This window comes from Ciconia boyciana, chromosome 9 (genome assembly GCF_034638445.1).
Source record: "Ciconia boyciana chromosome 9, ASM3463844v1, whole genome shotgun sequence".
In the NCBI taxonomy this organism is placed as follows: Eukaryota; Metazoa; Chordata; class Aves; order Ciconiiformes; family Ciconiidae; genus Ciconia; species Ciconia boyciana.
Window position 1 is genome coordinate 26,828,271 of NC_132942.1, and position 22,906 is coordinate 26,851,176.

Genomic DNA, 22,906 nt, shown 5'->3' on the forward strand with positions numbered 1-22,906 from the left:
GTAGTATCTGAAGGCAACATCAGACCACAGTCAATGCAACAGAAGAAAGCAGAGAGGCACTGCCAAATGAGATGTTAGTAGGTTCACAACTGTTCCTGATTTTCCTTCTTGCAAAGGATGCAATTTCCATCCCAGCTCTCTGCCTGTTGTAAGAGCAGCAGAACTGCTGCCTCAACATTCTTCTCCCTCCAGAGCAATCCCTGCTCCACTAGCTCTTCAGCATGGAAAGCCATACAAGGCCTAGGACCGCAACAGCAGCTTGCTGCTGAGGAATGACCATGGGAAACAGTGTGGAGAATCAGTAACTATTGCTTCCACGTTAAAATCTTACCACAATTCAGACCAATCTAAAAGTCTTGTTTTTACTGCATTATTAACCTAAAGATTGAACTGAGTTTCACCTCAGCTATTCTTCACATGTGAAACTGATGTTTTAAGCTTAAGTACTGTTCATGCTGGAGCCTGGACAGCCCGGGTTACTCATCTCATCAACTGCTCATCCCCAAACTGTTGTGAGTACAGCTCTGCAATAGCTTCTCACACATGAGCTAGCTTGAGAATACTGATTCACATATACCAATCCAAGTCATCTGCTACACTGAAGACAGCATGTTAAGACTTAAATAGGGAAAAGAGAAGGCCACGAGCATCTGCATTTTGGAACAGCAATTGGTACTGGCTGGATTTTAACTGACCCATTTGCCATGACAAAACTTTTTGGGCACCAGCCTCTCGTCTTCCTTTCCTACAACAGTCATATATCTGAGAGCTGACTTCATCTCCGTACATCAACAGAATCCTGTTCAGCTGGGCACTTGTGGTATTATGATGCACAATGAATATGGAATATGAATACATGACAGAATAGTATTACTATTTATTACCTGTGGCCACTGGCCTCTTGATAATGCCCGCTTAGTTATCTCAGTGACTGTATTCTTTCGTGAATCAGGGTCTTGACGAGAAACTGATACAGGCTGAAGGGAACTTAAAATTGCTGTGAAAGAGATAAAAAAATTTTTTTGTCTTATGCTAGTGCTTAGAAAACACATGGGTTCAAGGCTCCCTTGTAGCAAAAAAATTGTTATTCTTATACTAGGAGACAGACTCTGCACAAACAACTTTCAGACTAAATAGATAAGAGTAGTATTATTGTTCTCATTCTGCAAAACGGGAAGTAAGACACAGAAGATGTATCTATACTGCCAGCTGAGGAGCTTTACAGTAGGTATAAACATGCCAAAATCACCCAAACGCATTCTGCTAATATTTTTATCTTTTCACTGAGCATTTCCACACAATTCTAAGCAAAAGACCTGATCGGGTCTCTGCTCATAAGCCACACTCAGGCCTAACTCATTCACACTGCAATCAACAAGTAGTTTGAGCCTATGCTGAAGAAGATGACCCTCTTCAGTTCCAAAGCATACACAGCTCGTGTGTACATTACAGACACCCTCCACCCCCACCCTACCCCCCATTTTGTCAGAAGTCTACATCAGAATGCGTGGACCTATTGCGATGTGATGAGAAACTTGAGGAGGAATTATCTTCTGTGTCTCTCGCTCCTGTGCTTTTAAGAGAAGGTCAATGTATTATCAGTTAGTTTATTTCCTACAAAGACACTTTTCTGTGTTGCCTGCTGAGTTTAGTTTTGGGTTACTGTTGGCTTATTCTTTTAAGAATACACTACAGCCAGCAGAAAGTCTACAGCTGATTCTAGTAATAATGCAAATGGGAATTCTTTTTGTGCCAAAAGGAGGAGAAAATAATAGAAGCATGAGTCATTTGATCTCCATTCTTTGCATTTCCTTTTTGAGTAACTTCTCTTTTCTTCTTTCCCGGTTTGACTCCCATTAAAAAAAATCCCTAACAGTGTCTGCAAGTTTAAACTTATAAATATAGTATTTTCCAGATTGCTGTAGTTCGGGTCTGTTTTGAAATAACCTTCACTAATCCGTGTTCTACATTTGTGGGCCACACTGTTAAAAGACAGCAGTCGAACAGATTTCTCAAGCTACCTACTGGGAGAATTTTAAGAGAAAGCCTCTAGCCTGAGCAGTTAAGAAACATGCTTTCAGTATAAAGCAAATTTAAAGTGGTATTATATTTCATATCTGAAAAGAAACAGCATACTTTTAGACATTTTGACCAATTCAGAAAGATAACTTGTCCGAGGGGTTTCACCGGAAATAATCTGTCAATATCTTTGGAACCTAAGGATTTAAAAAAGTCTGCCCCTAAATCACTTTCAGAGATCAGATTTTTGGCCTCATGTCAAATTGCTGACTTCTTATTTTATTTTATGCTGACATTCTATTTTTTTGTAAATACTTACTGCCAAATACCGGAGTTGACAGGTTCTCTGCTCTAGACACTATTGATGGCATTCCAGTTAGGGCAGAAATAATGGCATCAAAAAAGCTTGAATGAGGAGCTGCAACAAAGATTGGGGCTTCCAGTAGACTTGCTATTTTCCCTTTTACTTTAACTTGGAAACCCATTACGAAGAACAAGGTACGAGTTAGGCATGAGAGGGTTGTCTGGATCATCCTCCTTGTAAAGAGAAACACAAAAATACCATCCATCCTACAGTTAGTATTTCTTTTGTACTTTAAAACAGAAGCCCATGAAAGATTTCCTAGTTCTCACCAGCACTGGAGCCAGGCACAGGATAGCAATACTACTCAATGAGAGAGTGTAGGGCTAAAGGGGAAGAAGTAGAAGTAGGGAAGGGAACATCACCTTTTCATGTTAAAACCAAGATTATAAATTTAAAGATAAGGCAATGTACAGCACCTCACTAAACCCTCCTCCCAGGTATGCTATTTCTCTTGCCATATCTTATAGCATTGTAGCATAACACTATTGCGAGGAGGGGTGGTTAATTAGCAGATTCAGTGTCCTTTTTCTAAGAACTTATTTAACTCTGATATTGTTCTTTTACTATTGGTTTTAACAAGTAAGATTAAATGACAATGTTCCCTTACTGGAACATGTTCCCTCGAGAGGGGACATGTTCCCTTCACGGGACTCTCCGTAATCTCTCAGTCTGGTTAGAATTCACTTCCTGTGTCTCCTCCTCCTGCGTGCAGCTTCAGTGCATCGCAACTAGAAGGGAACTTCATTACTCTGAGGTCAGAAGCTGAGCAACTGAAACCCAGAACCCACAGAGGCAGCTGTAAAGTACTCCTTCAAGGGCAACATAGCTAAGAGAGGAGCTGTCAAAGCTAATTTTGTCATAAATTATAGCATAGCAGGAATGACAAAGGCTACACAGAAACTCAGCCTACGTGATATTACCAAATACTTTTCTTAATGAGTTTCTTTTCTCAAATATTCCTATTGGTATTATTACTGAAATAAGTCCTGGCTTACAAATAGTCTATAAAGATTTTTATATAGATTTGTTTTAGCCTCAAGACAGTTGAAAATCTACCCATTTAGAAAGCTGCACTATTGTTGTAAAACACACTCATCAAAAAGTTGCTTCACCTAAATGGGTAAAACTAAGATTTCACTGAGGACTCCTCTTTAATCAAAAGGAGGAAAGGAGTGAGAGGGGAAAAAAAAACTTTAGACCCTGGCTGTGTATTAAAAAAAAAAAAAGGCACAAAGTTTTCACAAATACTGGTCACTTTTTACCTTCTCCATCCTTTAAGCGGCACAGATCCTTCTCCATGGTGACGGAAAGTTGCAATTGATGCAAACAGCCATGCTAGCAGTAAAATGAATGCAATGCATATGGCACGGAGGGGTAGCAAAATAATCCCCTGAAGAACAGTCTAGAAAAAAAGAGGGGAAAAATCTTAAGAAATGGTATCAACAGGAATGACACTGATACCTGTGTAGTTACATTATATGGACTTTAAAATACTAACATTACTCCTATGTGATTTAGTAAGGAAAGCATTAATGATTCCAGTGTTCATATGGGGAAGGAAGTCAGTCATTCACAGCATTTCATTTTCACTTTTGGGTTCCCGTTTCAGGTAGAACCAGAACATCTGAGTATTCGAGTTTTTGGCTTGGATGTTGTTAGACAGAGAGGGTAAACAGAGTTTGCTGTCTTTAGTTTATACTTAGACTTGGTCTGCAGCATACAACCATCTCAGATGAGTCTGCCCAGCTGATAGCTATCTCCACTACAGAGCCTTCTGTAGCTATCTGCCTGTCTAGAAGCCAAGTGGGATTGTTAAGATGACTAAAATGTACTCTTGCCCTTTCAAAACGAGAAATCTTGTGTTGAGTCACACTATTGCTGCAAGTGATCCTCACTGCTACTGCTTGGAGTAGGGCACATGCAACACAACTTCATTTCCCCCAGTTGGGACTTAGGTAAAATGGAGTTTTCAGTAAAACTGAACCTGTGGTTTAAGGCAAAGGTTCAGACTTCACAGTGCTGTGGAAGCTGCTGTAGCAGCTCTTGGCTCATTGCTTTTGGAAGTGGTTTGCTCACCGCCCGCAGTAAACATACAGCAGAACCCTTCTGATTATGAAGATTAACTGGTTGCCTCCTGTGCTAGGACCTCCTTGAATTTTTCAGAATAAATTGAGAAAGCTTAGTTCCCTTTCCTCCCCACAATCAGGAAACTGTTATAAGCTCGCTTTAACTTGAAGCAAAACAAACTATTGAGAGTTCTGCTACGGTCACAGACAGCCGAGCTAGGTAGCAAAACTGGTATAAAACAGATCCAAGCGAACATTGCGGTTCACCGCTTCTTCAGTTCTTCATATGCATTTGTAAAAGGAGTGGGGTGAAGGAGAAACACTAACGTGTGCTGGCTGCAAATAATCCTCAAATATCACCCCCAGCCCTCCCTAAGGAATTTTTAGCTTGCATTTTTTCGTGCACAGCTCCAGGAAACATGTATTGGCACAAGGCTGTTAACAGGCAGCTGTGGTAGTGGGCAGGGCAGGAAGAACTTCTTAATTATTTTACCCCAGTAGATTAGGTTAGAAACTATATCCTGAAGGTTGGCCTTTATGGCGCAACACAACACTATGCAGATTGAGCAAGCTCAGGTCTGGGAGGCAGGTGAGCTGTGTTAGCATGCGGAAGTCATAGCCTAGCATTCCTGGTAAGCGAGTAAACGGTTCAACTCCTTTTGTCACCTAATCCAGCTCAGCTACTGCTCACTGATGAGGATCAGCTCTGTGCGCATACATATGCACAAAATAATACACACCCAAGCAGAATTGTAATAGTGAATATTTTTTTTCTTTGGGCTGTTTTTAAAAGTCCCTCAAAACTTAGTATGAGAGTGCATCAGTAGTCACAGACTGACAGCTCCACCCGTTCGGAAGTATGGTGGAAGTTACTGAAGGAGAATTATGCTTGTGAGCTTACTATTTTTTTATGCCTTTTTTTTTTAAGAAAATGGACAGCTGAACAACAGTGTTCCTCTCTCAAAATCAGCCTTTCTAGTCAGCTGTTTAGCAATGACTATTTACTGTACAGGAAAAGCAAGGCTTTTAATAATAAGAAAGTTTTACAAAATAGTTTGCAACTTATATACTTGAACTATGATTATTAAGCAACACAATGGATTTTAATTTATCTCTTTTCTTCAAAAAGGAACAAATGTTTGTAGTACATTTGGAATATAAGCATCTTTGAGCATTATTCATCCAATTCTTTAATATAGTAGGTTAGTTCTAATTGTCCTTTCATCAACACAGTCCTTTACCTCCCCACCAAATTCCTTCCATCTTCACATAATGTCCTCTTACTGTCCTCTTATCAATATTCAGGGGAGGCTCTGGCCTCTGGCTCTAAACCCTGCGATAGTGACAAGGATTCAAAGGAGTTTTGGGCTTTCAGGATGCAGTTCTGTGTTACAAAAGGCACGGTGACAACAGACCAAACATCATAGTGGATACACAGTGTAAATTAGGATAAGGATGAGAAGCAGGTACGTGGTGTTGTTCTTTATGTTCTGTAAGTACTGCCACATAACATGTCTCCAGGAGAGATCTGAACATTCAGGTATGACTATTTCCTTCTTGAAGCATACAATGTTTTTTATATAAAAGTTGTATATAACAAGCAATGGAATTTTAACCATAACTTCATGGACAACAGGAAAAGGACTGCTCTGGATCACAGAAATTGATTCAGTAGCTGGGTATGAGAGGTTTAGCCCTGGAGATCTATTGCTCCCACTCTCTTTGGTGCCAGTTGTGGCAAATCTGAAAATATCAGGTAGCAAGTTAAACCAACCAAGACTCCTTGCTTGTCTCCCAAAATGAGATGTGTCTTTTTTTCTCCATACGTGTCCTCTTGTACTATGATCTATAGTCCCAGTTCAACATTTCAGCTGCATTCAGTTATGCAGAATGGGCAGCATAAGCATAAATCAGTGTGTTTTGACTTAAAATAACTTTTTTCTTTATGAAAAAAAAGGAATATTTATGCACTGACCTACAGTGAAAAATAAAAGAGGCAATAGCAAAAGCAAAACAATCCTTTCCTCAAAACTTTAATACATTCATTAATCTATTTTAGGCAGATACACAGGTGGTACTGATTTGCTGATGCAAGCTATTGGCTTTCTAGGTCACTGTGTAATGAGGCAGAGTTGATTTCTGCTCCATCAGCTGCAGAGTAGGGTAAGAAAAGGACAGAAAAGAGAAAGGTCAAGGTAGGCTAGAAAAGAAAAAGTATAGGATAAAAATATACAGAAAAAAATACAGGTTCAAAGTTTAGTAACTACTAAGTAGGATCAGAGCCACTCCAGCTTCTGTATACAGTAATCACAAAGACAGAATTATTCTGAGTCATCCAAAGAACCTTTTCCCACATTTGGAATCACCCGTGTACTTTCTATTTAAGGTATCGGCGACAACTGCATAGCCTGTCACTGCAGCTGTTGCAGACACCTGCAGTAGTCTTTGCTGTCCAGGTCACACCCCCACAGCTGACTGACCCTTAAGCAATACATGGGATTACACTGTCACTGATGTCAAGAACCAGGAAAGGGGAAAAGCAGGTCTATCAGAAAGCCACAGAATCCAGTTTGAAACTTCAGCTGCTGACAAGTTATCTAGGAAGCAGCAGAAGAGCAGGCTGGGGACCAGAATGAAGCCCAACTGCAACTGAACTCCCCTGACATCTGCAACTGTGAGCAGATGGACTATCTCCCAAAGCAGTACCTGCATAGCAAGACAGGGTCTTCCATGAGCGTCCACAGTATATCACAGCTCTCTGCCAGGCAGTCTAGCTGCTTACTTCCATGCACAGGATTAAAAATAATCTTGCTTTTAGCATGCTGGTTGTGCCATTACATAGTTCACTGTTCCATAAATCCACTGAGCATCTCTTCTGAATAAAGGAAAATCTAGTCATGACTTAACTAGTATTTGTGCTTTGCAGTGCAGTTCAGAAGTTAAGAGGGCGAGCCAATCACGATGAACAGAACTAAAACTAAAAAATGAAAAAATCCCAACAATGAATTGCAGCCAGATTCAGTCAGAAGATGGAAAACAGAAGTATTTGAATAACTGTTTTAAACTCTTGTTTGGCACATGCAGATGTTTAGCACAGCACAACTGATCCTTGTTTTGCACATTCTAAAGAAAGACAAAAATCTCATTGGCTGGTAAACTATTAGCAATATAAGGATTGGCAAAAAATTGTAAAATCTTCTCACTCCACTTTTCAGTCTGGCTACAGCCTATCTTTATATTTGAAGCTGAATTAAATGCAAACAGCTAGCCTGTCTCACTTTCAAGCTCCATTCATCAGGGGACAGCAGCCTTTACATTCAAGGCGTTCACCAACATATGAAAATCCAGCTTTGGGCTCCCAGAGAGGGTTTTGAAATTGTATCTGTTTTTATCAGTGTATGTTAAAGGAATAGTATAGAATAGGGGAAATATACAAAACAATCTTTTAACATGCAAGAGTGGAGATATACTACACTTGATTTAAATGGGAAAAGAAGGGACACTTCCCTTTTTTGAAGTTTATAGTAACACTCTCTGGTAAGGCTCTGATTCCTAGCTGGTCCCATACACAGTCCTGGGCAACAGAAGAGCAGATATTTATGGGATAAAGCAGACAGTAGGAAATATCCTAGTCTCTATGACTATAGGGGAAACAGAACAGAAGGGAGCAACACACAATACAAAAAGGATGTCTCTCTTGTGTCTTTCTGCTTTAAAATCCTGTGACTACTGCAATTTTGCTTCAAAGTTCACTAGCACCAGGCCCTGACCCAGCTGGGTGCTCTTCCTTCCAGGTGCATTGTGGAGTTATGTATGGAGTATGTCTTGCTTTAAGACATACCATGTTTTTCATCACTTCCTCCTGAAGGAAAAAAATAGGACATATTTATTATAGCTAAAATGGTAATTGTAGCTTAAAACTGCAAGCTTTTGAAAGTAGTCTGTGCATCCTCTACAAAGAGCAGCCAGCACAGAAAGCTGTCCCTTTCTGGAACCTCATTAAGAAACTGGAATCTTTACCTTGGGGTTCATGCTTACAGCTACTGATTCAGATGCACTTGAAATGTGTTTCAGGCTGCTAGTAAAACATAGGGGATAAAAAGACTTGAAATTATTTTCCAGGTTTCTCACATTTCCTCCACCCAGCTACCTTCAGGGCAAACATTATTTATAACTTCAGGAAGAGCTGTATGAAACGTAAAATAACTTAGTTGCACATCAGCCTCAGATATTTATAACAATCAGCAGAAAATGCTGTAAGTTCACCTACACACTGACATCCTCATTGTCCTCACTGAGATGTCAGTTCACATTTGGTTCATCAGCTCAATTTTTAAAGAGAATGTTTTTAAAAATCAAAGCCCAGAAATACTGTTTGCTTTCTTAATTGTAAAAGTACCCTGTAAGTCTTGTGTGTGCTTGTACACAAGCTGTATTGGGACAGCATTCAGCTCAGAAGCCTAATTCAGTTCAGCCAGTGACACCAGTCAGTAACCCAGTGGAACTGGGGATACCTTTTTTGTTGTCCACACTGCAGTACAGAACCAAGAGATTAACTCCTCCCCCCCCAGGCTTAAAATCAGCCTAAAGTGACTTAAGCATCTGAAACAGGATTACTGTAAAAAGTTGTTTTCTATTTTAGCTTGTCATATCAGAGAGAAGTTATCATCATCTTCACTCTACAGCTGAGGCATCTGACACGATGGATAGGTGGATAGTATTTCATTCTTGCGATTCAAACAAGGATGCAAACTGGAGTCAAACAGGACTCCTGTTTTCTCTACGAGTAATGTGTTATCTGGAATGATCGTGCAAATCTTTTCAAAAGCTTTTTGCAAATCTTGTGTTAGAAGTTTACGTTTGAAGTCGATAAGCCTGTGTGTGTGTGTAGAGCAAGCATGTAGTTTGGGGACTCTGAGGAGCGATGGCTTGAAGAACTTAATTTCAAAAAACAGTGACTTTTTTTACGCTGAACACTTTTTGCATCTTTGCTTTGACCATTTACATAACCTATTCATTTTCTGCTCTCTATGCCGTACTTGAGAAGGAAGTATTCTTACTAGATGCCTTTTCCTGGAAAAGATAAGAGCTGTAGATGTTTAATTGTCCGGTTTGCTACTGTCCCTTCACTGCTCGGCACTGGGGTGTAACCGCGGTGCTGGGGCGGGACCGGGCTGCAGGGTAGAGCCCAGCAGCACCCGTGCTCCTGTCAGACAGGAAAGCGCTTTCGGCGGAGCAAGACGCAGTTTTAAACAGTATTTATTCACACAGCCGTATTCTCCTATTGGAAGGAGGTCTTTTTAAAACGACCACTGACCGTCACACCGCATTGGTGACAATCCCTTGGTTCAGAGCGGCGAAAGTAACGCTGGTTCAGACAAGTTGGCAGAAAACCGCGCCCGGCGCAGCACTGCCAGCGCTGGGGGTGACGGCCTCCCCCACCGCTCTGCCGGTTGGGTTCCCGTCCGCACTAATGCGCATCCGAACACCGGGCAGCCCTAGGCCGGCCCCGGCCCGCCGGGCAGGGCGCGCCCCGGCGCCCTCTCACGCCCGCGCCGCTAGCCTTACCCGCAGCTTGTCCCTAGCGCTCAGGCGTCCCGGGTGGACGAAGGGGTTGGGGATGGTGGGCGGGCAGAAGGACTGCTGCCTGGGCAGCGGCAGCACCCGCTGCGCCATGCTCCCGCCGGTCCCGCCGCCGCCGCCGCGCTCCCCCACCCGGGGCGATTGCGCATGAGCCGCCGGGGTGGGCCGCGGCACCTCTGCCCTGCCCTGCCCTGCCCTGCCCGGCCCGGCCCGGCCCGGCCCGGCCCGGCCCGGCCCGGCCCGGCCCACCTCGGGGAGCCCCGCCTCGGGGCAGGTCCCCTCAGGGCAGATGAAGGCGGGGCAGGCTGCCCTTGGCTGCGCCCGGCTGCAGGCGGTGCCGCACCGGCCCCGCCCCGTGTTTTCTGAGGAGACGGTGCTGAGGCGGGAGCTGCCGGGCCGAAACCCGAGGGAGGCGGTGGGGTTTCCTGCCCGCTGCGATGGCCAGGCAGCCCCGAGAGCCCTGCCCGCCCTTTCCTCCCCCTCCGCGGCTGTTCCGCGCTGAGCATAGTCATGTGCGCCTCCTATAAACACTACACCGCCGGTCGCTGGTGCGATGTTTGCTGTCTTATATCCCAGTTGCGTTGTTTATAAGCACTGACTACGCAGGATCAATGTGGTCTGTTACCTGAGAGAGAAAAGAGGCAAATGCAGTCACGGCATACAACTGAAGTTGTTTCTAGGAGGAGGATGCATTTCCACTGCTGCAGAAGGCTGATAACGGAGATTCTGGTCTTGAGTAGGTGAGGTCTAGAGATCCGCTGCAGCCTTTCTTTACATGCTGGGTTCACATGGGATCTCTTCCCACACGTCTGCCCTGTAGGCATGCGGCACGAGCTGCCTCTACAGGGACAGGCGCTGCCCGAGGGCCGCCTCAGGCGGGCAGGACACAGGCCAAACGCGTGGACCAGTTCAGGCTGAAGAGTGATGTAAAATGCACTGTTCTCCAGCACCTTCTGTGAGTCATGCACCTTCAAACACGAATGCCACTGCTTTTGGTTTCAACCCAAAAGGAAGTTTCAGTCTGACCATATTTAGGAAACGTGCTTCTCACGGTAATCTGCTACAACGGTGGGGGTGAGCCACCAGTCTGTGTCTGCACAGGGAGCACTGGTCTAAGACCGCTGGCTCCTGGCCTCTTACATGACATTGGTTCAGACGCTTTGTTTTGTTATGGTGCTTTTCCCTTTCTCATATCTGTCCTTCACACGAACATATTGGTACTTCCTAACACAACATTAGTCTGTATGTTGGTGGACTGTTTGTATTGCTGTAACAAAAATAATTATGTCTCATAGTTCAGTTCCCAGTTTGACGTGACTGCTTCCACAAAGATATCATCAGAATTAATAAAACTTAATTATTATAAAATTATTATTTGTGTTTTGCAACTGCAGGTGCTTAAGGAGTAATCATAATGATATATTTGGGCTAACTGAAGCCTGTGTATAATGGAAGCTTGAGGAGTGTAGGATTTCCCTTGGCTGGTTTCCAGGGTCTCCCTGTGATTGCCAGTCCTTACAACCAGCACTGTGCTCTGAAAAACCTGAGAGAGCTGCGTACAAACCAGATCAGCACAATTGTTAGAGAAAGTAAGGTTGGGGGGAACTCCAGAGGAGAAAGATCAATTCTACCTCCATCATTCTTGACAGATGATTGTACAAGCTCTTCTTAAAACCACATGACTTCCCTAGCTGATCCATTCCAGCACTCCTCTGGTAATATCATGAAACACTTTTTTCTGTGTCTGAGCAGAGTCTTTCTCCTTGCAATTTATATCCATTCTCGGTAGACATAAGAACTGTTCGCTTTCCTCTTTGCAGCTCCTTTTTGCAGGCTTGTGTAGTGTTATGATTCTCTCAAGGCTCCACTAGACTAAACAATCTAGTGTTTTCAGGTTTTCTCTCCCAGGTCATAGTTTCTAGATATCTCATCATTCTTAATGCTTTCCTCTGGCCTTTCTTCAGTGAGCCCACACCTTTCTTGAAGTACCCAAACTGGAAATACTGCTCCCTAGGAGGACTGACCAGTGCTACTGAGTGGGCAGGAAGGATTAATTTGTGTCTAACACATAATATGTATAAATCCCTATATCATCTCTGCTTATTTTGTCACTAGCCTGACCCTGTGACTCACACTGTGACTCACGGTAACACTTAGATCCGATTCTGAACAATTACTTGTCATTTACAATACAGAGTTGTAAGAAACACTGCATTTGTCCTTATCAAATGGTGATAGTGATCTTACCTCTAGAACTGGGAAATACTAAAACATCTGGCTTTACAGACATGATGCTTTTATTATGTAGTAGAATGTTTCTAGTGACTTGTATGTTTGTTAAAAACAATGGTATTGATTATAAATATTTTACTTTTCTAAGGCTGATTAGCCATAGCACCATCAAAAAGGCTTAAGGTTGCAGGCACCGAGATACAAACACAGTGCAAAAAGTTTTAATGTTCAGAACACATGAGAAGGTGTGATCACATGTAATTCTTTTGTCTAAATTGATGTCAGCATCTCTTTTGAATAACAATTCCTTTTTAATCTGTGAATCTATGGTAAATAAACCTTGATCAGCAGTCCACTAACAGAAAACACCACCAAGCTTTTGTGAAACTGATGTCTGGAATCACCTCAATATCTTTCCTTCACCAGAAGGTGCATATAGTGCTAGAGACAGGCATTGAGGGAACAGTAGCATTAGCTTGCTACTAATTATTTTTCTAGGTTGAAACTACAGCTTTAGTTCTGCAGGTCACTGGAAAGATGTATGCTTTCCCTGAAGAGCTTTACCCTATATTGTCTTGATTCTGCCTAGAAACTGTAAGAATAGTGGCTCTGGAGCAGATGTAGCTTTCATATACAATCCAGGTGAATCATATTAGTGATACATGAAAACCCAGTAAACATTTCTGTAGTGTAAGACAAAGATTCTTTTCTCATATAAACAGATACAGCTTCATAGTTTTTAATATAAATTACATATACAGTTTAAATTGGACTAAGATCTTTGCCCATCATCGCTGCCTTTGGGATAGTTTACCCTCTCTTCCTGGCATTTGTAAAAATATAGTCCAACATATCTTCTTATCATAATGATTTTAATAAAGCTATAGTAATTTCAAAGTAATTCCACTACATATCAATTCTATAAAATTTGGGGTAGACAAATTCATATACTGCAGAATATGAAATCCTTGCAAACATTTTTTAAAACCTTCTGTCAGTAATTCCTAGCTGAACCAGAAACTAAACGAAGTCGCCTTTTTTAACATTTCCCTATTTAATTCTTCTGATTAGGGCTGTTTGTCTTACCTTCATAAAACACACTCACAAAGGCATTTTTTGATACAGAAATTGAAAACCTGCTTTGTGTTTGAATTGCTCCCTGCTTGCATTTGACAAAAATCTGCCATCTTGTGGCCACAGTCGTGTAATACTGTTGCACAGAAAAGAAGGCAGCATCTGTTAACTGCTTGTAAGAAAACCCACCACCTTTCCTCAGGGACTAGCTACAAAACTTCTTCATGAAAAGTACCATTCTGATTTTCCTCTTTCCTTCTGTGATATTAAACGTGAACTACTTGTACGAGAAATAGATTCCCACTGTGTTTCCATTGTCAGTTTAACTTCTCTCTCTCTCTCTTCCTTTATCTCTTTCTCCCCTTCTCTCCTTCTCACTTGCTTGCTTGCCTTTTCACTTGCTTTCTTGCTTTCTTGCTTACTTTCTTGCTTTCTTGCTTTCCAGGCCATGGTGCCCTAATGTTGGTTCAGTCTCTGCTTCCCTCCTGGAACAATGCCAACTAATGTCTTCTAAGAGGAAATGTGGCTGCAGCTGACAGCATGTTCTCTCCAGGGACCAGTGCAGCCAAAAACGTAATGTGAGTCACATCAAGTTTGTCTTTCTCCACCTGGGACAGTTGTCCAGTGTTATCCTGGTAAGCCATATGCCCTCAAAGGTCTTTGTGCCTTGGCCATGCAACATACAACCTCAGTATCATGCTATGTAAATGACACTGTGGCAGGCTGCCACAGGTATTTTGAACTAAAAAGCCACAAACATTTTTGATAGCTGTATCTCAGAATCAGAAAGGCATTGTGTGAGGCTCTGAGGAGATACAGGCTTAGCGCTAAGCAGTGTGGACATCTTGTCTCCTTGATGAAGTCTACAGGGATAAACATGGTCTGTTGTGCAGGCAGTATCAGCTGCAATAGTAGACAAAATAGTGTGGAAAAGGAATTAGAATCGCCCTGTACTGTTTCAAGATCTGTACTAATAAAGGACAAATTAAATGGCAGACCTTGGGGAAAAAAAGATCTGATTATAGAAGGTAACTGAAACAAGCATTACTCAACAGTCTTTAGAACTAATATCTTTTTAGCAGTGAATAAAAAATGCCATTCATGGGAATGTTCAATGGGCTGGATAACACATGATGTAATTCGTTAGGGCTCCATCAATCAATTTCAGTCTGCTGGGAATCTAGCTCTGCACGTCCCTCAGTAGAATTTATTGTTTTAGTGTGACTTCAAACAAGAAAAGCAGTTCTGGACTATTCATTTCACAGTGCTCAGGTACTCGTGGACTGGAGGATGTGCTGACTGACATACATGTATCCATCCAAGCAGGCACACACGTGTGCATGCACGTATAGACAAACCCAGACACACTTTCTCTTTTCTTCTAAGACATTTGCAGAGATACACACATCTTGGAGTTTTCATTTAATGTTAAATAGAACTGAAACACCCCTAAAGCTAAGCTTTCTCCTGGGTATTCCTAGATGTTTCCTCTTACAGAAATTCCTTTCTCTGCCTCTTTCCCTTCTTCCCTCAATGTTAGACTTTCTGTGCTAGTGTTACATCCCTTATATTGGTGCACATAGGGTTCCAAAGTGGTAAGTTTCCAAATGATTCGCTCCACTTGAGAGTTGTTTCTAGCTGTTTTTGTTAGAGAGAAGTTGCAGTCCCCAGTTTGTAAGTATGAGAATCTGGCCCATAGGTATAGGTAAAGTAGTCCAAGAACATGTCCTAGGATGCTGCACCAGAGAAGGAAAACCTCATGCTAAGGGTTCCCTGAAGCTGCTTCTGCTGAATTCCTTTCTCTTTGCACTGCTTAATGGACAGAAGGCAAGTAAAATCAGAGGCAAGAAACTAGTCACTTCAGTTGGCAAGTCATACCTGGTAATGACCTCCACAAAGGGAGGCACTTAAGTAAATGATGAGCTTGCATGTTGTTTGTCCCAGTGGAGTAAGTAGGACTTATGTTAGATTTTTGGTCCTAGACAGGCAGATAGATTGCTGAGCTAGCTCTGTTAACAAATTAGGAAAAAATAGCATTGGGTCTTGCTGATGCTGAGTGAAAATAAAGGTAGTATTATCTTAGGGAATCCACTGAGTATGTCCCCTTGGAGAATCCTCCTGTTAAAGTTCCTCACCTGAGCTGGCTGCAGAACTGGACAACTTGACAAGAATTTCTCTTCTGTTTCTCTGGGTAAGGAAAGCTCTAGGCTGATGATGGGGGATCTCCAACTCCCAGTGCTCTCAAACTGGCACCTTCCCTGATTATTGAATTCACTTGAAAACAAAAGAAAAAAGTAGATTTACAAGAAAAAGAGAGACTCCAGTGAATTGTGTGAGAATGAGATATAAAATTAACTGTTTTTTTTTCCTTTGAACTGAACCCAGGAGCCTCAGTAAAGTTTACCCTATTTAAAGCATTAATTAGGGAGCTGACTGTACATAAAGATAAAACAGAACTCTTAAAGAAGTCTCCAGGGACTCCAGAAAACCCAGTTTTGTCTACATGAGGCAAAAGAATTTTAATTAGAAGCAACTGAATTGAAGTGAACTGATACGAGCAACAAAAAGAGAATTTATCCTACAATGTATTCAGGGAACATAATTGAATGTTCATTAGCTAAGAGTTATATACTGACTGTTAATGAGCAGAAATGAATATGTATTATTTCTTATTAAGCTGGAAATGTATGGAACTAATTGCATTTAAATATAGTAGCTGTAAAGCTGTGTTTATTAAGTGTCACTACTAAGAACAGGAAAGACAGGTGAATTTGTATTCTTTACTGCAGTATCATTTTAAATATTTATTATGCTAAGTGGTATTAATACATAGCTTTTTGTGGAAATGGTTATTATGTTGTGCTAGTAGGACTTGGTGATGCCTTTATTTGGATAGGATTTATGCTTTTTTTATTATAAATTAGGGAAGGCAGCATAACCAATACAGAAGTTCTTGGATTACTGTAAGACAGTGTTATTCTTGCTTCTCATAATGAGAGTTCTCTGTTATTCATGATCAAATGGCACTTGGCTTCTTGATATTATGTCTTGATAATAATGTCAGGAGAGAGTTTTGGTAAAGTTTCTTTGTTGAAGAGGTACAGGAGAAAGCCATCTTGTTATTAGATGTGGTGATATAAGAACATAATTAATTTGTATTAACACTGTGGATCTGCTATGCATGCACCCAGGAAGGGCCTATGCCTGCCTGGGAAAGCCTACAGTTATGTGATAGACTGAGCCTAAGAGGAAGCTGGTAGCGGATAGTGGCCACTTCATCTTATGAGGGGCATAGAGAAGCATGTGGGAGTAAGAAATCACAGAATTGTTTAGGATGAAAGGGTTCTCTTAAGATCATTTAGTCCCCCAAATGTTAGTAAAGGGTGTGTGAAGAAGGGCAAAGCAGAGGAAAGGGATGATGTAGCTTGCCAGAGTCTTAGGACAAGGTGTCCTAAGAAACCAGGTGGAAACCCTGGTGTCCAACAGCTGGTGCTGACCCCTGCTTTTTCTCATCTTTGGAGTTTTGTGACATGAGGGGTGGTGGCTTTGCCTGAACATTTTATGGCTTTTATCATTATTTTAGTGGTCTCTTGGGAAAGGAGAGGGACAGCACAGGGAGAGGGAGAAAGGAAGGAGCAGCAGTATCCTGAGTGGGTGCAGAGCAGCAGGGAAGAAAGAAGTGCCACAAAGAGAAAGATCCTTAAAAATAACTCAGTAGAGGTCTGATGGCTTCCCAGTGTTGAGTTAGCCTGTTTTCTTCTGGAGCTGCTGGAGTGCTGGACCAAGACACACCTAGTCCTGATTCTAGGAACTTCACTGGGGTCTGCAAACAAAGTTGCACTTAGACCCATGATTATTCATTGCAGCTGAAAGGCCACCTCTTCTCCTGCATGGCAAAAATAGATGTTTTCATCCTCCTGCTCCCTTTGAAATTGTGAAGGATATTTTGGGACTGCAATCAGGCAAGTTAGCACACCTTTGAGCTAGTCTGTGCCATTTGACATCAGTGCTGTAGGCAGTGATTTTGTGGAAGTTAGATTGCTATCGTCCTGCTTAAATGGAAAAAATACCTTGTTTGGTCTGATTTGAATTTGAATTATTTTTAATTTTGCAATTTATCCTTTTCTGATAAAAGTCTTATAGATTATTATGGTAACCAGTGGTTCTACCTTTAGTAATCCAAATTTGTGTTTATTAATTGTACAGATATGTTTTTACTACAGGATTCTTTAGTAGCAGCAACAACTGCACATTTGTTTTCTGAAAGATTGCTATTTTTTTCCTATTCACAAGAGGGCGATAAATCCCTAGTCATCTTTAGCCAGCCTGTTTATTAAGTGATCAGTACGTTACTGCAAAATGTCATAAAAAGCAGCTTGCTGTCAGATAACTCATATATATATACTGATCTGTATGAAATGTTGTGATTCCTTTTCTTTTGTTTTATGGGAAGTTTAAGCTATGCTCTGTTTATTTCATGCCACTGTAGATCCTATTGTCAGTAGAAACTAGATGTGGAAAAGTTATTTATAATATTCCCCCCACTACAAGTGCAAGTGTTTTCTTCGTGGTACACTTAGAAGTATTAAATTCATATGAATGTCAAGTGCCTCAAATAATGAGATTTTCAGCATACTCCTTGGGAGAATTTCCCATAGGCTAAAGGTTGTTGTGTATGTTTATTTCTTCCTCATAGTGAAACTGTTTCTTTGGTAATCAGAATTTTCCGTTTTTTAACTTTAATCCTTTGCTTCAATCAAAGTATTTCTCCTCTTGAACCTCCCCTTTAAATGTCAATGTTATTTCATCTAAATACAAGGACCATAACCTTAAGCCTTTCTGTGGTTATAATATCAGTATGGGAAGCTGCCACTAGCACGGTGATTTCTCAATTTGTGTAGGCAATTTTATAATTTATTAGTACATTATTATATTTTTAAATATGTAATTTATTCACTTTCACATCCATTGTCTCTCTTAAATAGCTTCTGTTTTGCATTGTATAGTAAGAATAATTTCAGGAGGTTTACGTGGAATAAGGATTAAGGGAAAGAAAAATGAACAACTGCTTCAGTATACTAAATTATTTTATGTCTCTGTTGATGTTACCTGAGTTCATTCCAGCTCCTGTGTTTGGAGGAGCTGGGTTCCTTCCAGCTCTGAAGTTCCACAACTCAGCCCATGCAATTTTTAAGCCGTCAGTATTAGAACAAATTCTTAATAATTTAAGGTATAGTATGGCCTCTGAATAATGTTTTCACTCTGTATCTTAATATGAAAAATAAATAAATGCCCAAAGTCTCTAGCAACACACTGAGGCATTTGCTCAAGGTGTTAGTACCATGTCCAATTGAGTTTAAGAGCCTCAAATGATGTGACTTCCAATATATCCCTTAAATAATAAGACAAGTCCATGATTCTCGAGGCTCTTTCTACAATCTGGAGTTCTGGAGCTGTCTCAGATGGCAGAGACAAACACACCTTTATATTGTCTTTCAACAACTTCAGCAGTCTTCAGTTGCAGAGATTCAGTCTTGCCTGGCCCCTTGCCCAGTCTCTGATTACCTCAGGCCTGTGGTAGGAGGGAGCTGTTAGAAAGCAGGGCTACCCTTAGCTTACTTATTTTGATATTATCTGGCCTGTAACGACCTTCACAATTCACCTCCACCCCCTCCTCACCACTGGTTTCTGCAGGGGCTGCACCAGCACAAGGGCAGAGTTGTCCTTGAGCGTGGCACCCGTTCTCTGGTGCTGCTGGCAACTGTAATGCAAGCAGGAGCATGACTGGGCAACAAGCAGAGCTTGGAAGAGATGCAGATTGGAGTTTTTTGGAGAAAAGCTTTATCTTGCTTACTCTGTTTAAGTGAAATTAGAGTCTGCTCCATTCCTTTCCTAATCACCAGACAAGGTCTATGGCCTCTTTACTGTTTTTTCTCAGCTCCTAAGCCAAAGGGTTTTAATGGGTGTCTTGCCACAGTCAGTAGTTCCTAGGTTGGGAGCTCCACTTTAAACACAAGCTCCTTTACAGAGATTTTCTCAGTACAGTCAGGCATTTTGGCTATTTTAGTTAAGACCAAAATTATATAACAAAGCCATGTGACTGTGTCTGTTGGTTTACCATCAGTTTTCCTCCGGACAGCATCAGAATTCTGTGTGCTTCATTAACATCTCCTAATGTATTTGGCAGATGTAGCCCCAGTTCTTGTATCCGAGGGTATGAAAGTCTTAATAGGGTGAATTCAGCTGTAAATATGATATGCCTCACTGTAATGTATAACTCATGTATCCAGCTAAGGAAAGCAAACCCTTCTTACCACAACTATGCACCCTCCAGAACTCCATCCATATGTGAGAAAGAAACTCGAGTCATATTTTTGTCATAGTATTTAAAGTTTTAAGTACACCGCAATAGTAGGAGAGCAAGTATACAGACAGGCCAATTCTTTTTATATATTTGCAAGAAATAAAGAGGAGTTGAGAGCGAAAAAGCAAAAGCAAGTGAGGCATTTCCAACCAACTTACTGTGACTCAGCTTAGGTATCTGAGGAAAGTAAGACATTGGTAACTATAATTAAGGGGGGAAAGAAAGGCATGCAAGAAAACTGTTTTATCTAGCAACTGTAGGAAGATGTCCTCCAGCTTTAGATAATTTTGTTGAAGTTTATGGGCTTCTTACAGTGGGTAGGAGGAGAAAATAATCAAGAACTTGCTTTAGCAGCAGAAAGCTGAAGATTCAGTGGTATCACTGACTGAACAAAAACAGTGGGAAACCCAGGACACAACATGGGTTGCGTCAAACCATGACATCCATTTTACACTGTGTGTTGATGTAAGTCTGGACATGACCGAAGATAGTCCATTCTGTAGAGTTAACAGATAGCTGCTTTGTTCAAGCAAGTTTCTGGGTGCCTTTTGAAGTGCTAACGCTGAAGCCATCCTAATGCCATTAATAAGACAGGTGTGGCTGCAAGATTGTAAGGAGAGCAGCAAAATTCAGGTGTGTGACCTCAATTAAGGTAATCTGCCCTGAACCACACTGTCTTTTCAAATGCTGCAGATTTGTTGCTGATCGTGAGAAAGCTGGGTAATTTAAAGCAAGACCAAGTATTCATAGTGTTTGGCAGTCAGGATCCATGAAGACCATAGTAGTGTCTCTTTTATACAGGTACTCACAGATAGGGTTGATATGACATAGGAACTAGCCTAGAATTTTGCTATGAAATACATAACAGAGATGTATTGTGAGCATTGGTGCACAGGTTAAAAGAAATATTTTTTTAGAGAAAGAGGGCAGGAAGAGTGGAAGCAATGATAGCCTTGCAAAAAAGGAGTGAACACTAGGGAAAAGGCTTGATATAGCTTGGTGATTTTCAGGGACCTGCTGCTAGTTGTGCATTAAGAATAAATATTCTGCTTTTTCTGCTGACTATAGCCAAAGTTGGTGGCAAGCCAAAAGGCAGGGGAAGCTCTGGGGAAGGGCATGCATGTAACAGGGACATTTCAGATGCTAAATACAGGTGCTTTGCCCAAGTGTTGGAAGTCCTTATATCAAAGAAGGTTTGAGCCTGGAAATGTGCTTTAGGATTAGAAACATTGCCTAAGCTCTACCCAGCTGGCTTGGAGAAGCTTTTGGACACTGATATGTGAGGCAGGTTCAACAGACTGGGATTGGGCCTTGAACAGTAAAACAATAACGTCTTTTTCTTCTGTGGAATCAGATCACAGATGCGGATGTTAACAAAGGATTATGGAGCTGTAGCTCTGTTCTTATAAAGAGAAATGGTGATTAGTTACAGAGACTTGTGAGCTTACTTTATTCCCTGCAGCAGAGGGGCATGGACCTGCGGGGGCCCAGTGTTGGAATTTCACCCGTGCTTCACTGGGCAAATGACAGCAACTCTGTGCTGGTTTTCCAGTCTGTAGTATGATGCAGTTATCTTACTGAAGGGATTGAAAGGCATAATCAATTGTAAAATGCATTGAAACAGAAGGTCCTATCTCAGTGTGAAGTGGTTTTATCTACTGCTGCACACCCAAAGGATTTAATTTTGAGGTGGAGACACATTTCTTAATGCTTGTGATTTGTACCGAAACAATTGGAAGTAATAAAGCCTTGGGTTTGTGGTGTTGGAACCTTGTTCTTATTGAGGTCAGTGGCAATTCTGTCACTGATTTCAGCAGGAAGAGGATCAGGCCACTTTATCAGGAAGCATTAGGTAAATACAAGAGTTTCCAAAACTGAGGATCTGGGATTTTTGGAAGGCTAAATTATGTGATGCCAGTCCTCACCCCGGTAGTCCAATGGTTCAGTATAGACACTTTATGTCAACTAATGACTCAGGGATTTATTAATTTGAAATTTTAAGGAAATTGCTAGCTTCATTGCTGTCTACAAACAAAACAAAGTGAAGAATGTCTGAATAGCCTAGGGATTTTGGCAGAAAGTGAACGTAAGATAAAGTACGCTCATTGAACAAAGGAAAGTAATTTGAAAGGATATGTGCCATTAAAATGGATCATATGATACATCAAAGAAGTTAGAAATAAATACAGTGCACCACTGTTGTGGAAATTGAAAAGTGGCAGTAGATGGGGAGAAGCCAATAGAAAAAAAGAAAGATAGAAAAAACTCCACAAAAACAAACCAAAAGAGACCTTTTAGAGATTTGTGGAGATTTACACCAACATAAATCTAGTTTAAAATGTATTGATATTTGGGCGATGGCTCTGACAGTTATGAAGTCAAACAAGAAGCATGGCTTTTGCTCTGAAGAATTTCAGAGTGTATAGATCTGCTTACTATTTATATATCAAAGCAGTCACCAAATGGGCCAGAGAGGCAGAGCAACAAATCATTTCCAGAAGCTGCCATTATCAGGATTTAAAAGTAATGTTAATCTCAGTGTTGCTACAAAAGAGAATATTAATGTCTGTATTTTAAATAAAGTCTGATTTTGATGGGGGCTTAGAACTTCTTGGAATGGGTCTTGGAAAACCATGCTCTAGCCATGTCCGCTGGAGTCTTTTGACATATAAATGACAGAAATCTGGAAAGTTTTCTAAACTATACGTACTGTCTTGTTAAATCATGGTGCTGTGTTTCATCTGACCATTGAAGACCCATATAGTAAGTAGAGCTAACAGACAGGTGCACAGGTGACTTTCTTATTAAAAACCAGAATATCCCTCATTTATTTCTGATGTTTTTCTAAAGGATTTGTGCTTCCAGATGATTTTATGCCTTTGCATTCATTTCTTATTTTGGAAAGGAAGATCTTTTAATAATGTTTAGCATCAGCCTCCCCCACCCCTGCAATTTGCTGCTCTGGTAAAAGTGCTGTTCCTCTGCAAAACCTCATAATGTGCTATATGAAATGTCAAGAATGATAAAACAAAGACCCTCTGAAGGAAAATGTGCTGTCATGAGTATCTCAAGTCTACCGAACCACTGCTTTATTATACTTAAATTTCAATAAACACTTTTCTTAAGAGCTTGTGTTTCAGTAGGCAGGGAAATGTGTTTTCTATGTAAATAGCTGTGTTTGTCTTTTCTTTAAAAAATGTATTC

The 22,906-nt window shown here is 41.1% G+C and overlaps 1 protein-coding gene across 1 annotated transcript in view; it reads right to left on the reverse strand.

Annotated features, from left to right (window-relative positions):
- LPCAT2 (lysophosphatidylcholine acyltransferase 2) overlaps positions 1–10,251 on the reverse strand; it is a 37,170-nt gene extending 26,919 nt beyond the window's left edge. The window contains exons 1-4 of the mRNA XM_072872583.1: positions 10,018–10,251; positions 3,646–3,785; positions 2,339–2,556; positions 885–997 (exon numbers count right to left, since the gene is read on the reverse strand). Of these exons, the coding sequence (XP_072728684.1) occupies positions 885–997; positions 2,339–2,556; positions 3,646–3,785; positions 10,018–10,125 (579 nt within the window). The 5' untranslated portion in view covers positions 10,126–10,251. The remainder of the gene's footprint in view (positions 1–884; positions 998–2,338; positions 2,557–3,645; positions 3,786–10,017) is intronic.
- Positions 10,252–22,906: the final 12,655 nt, after the last annotated feature.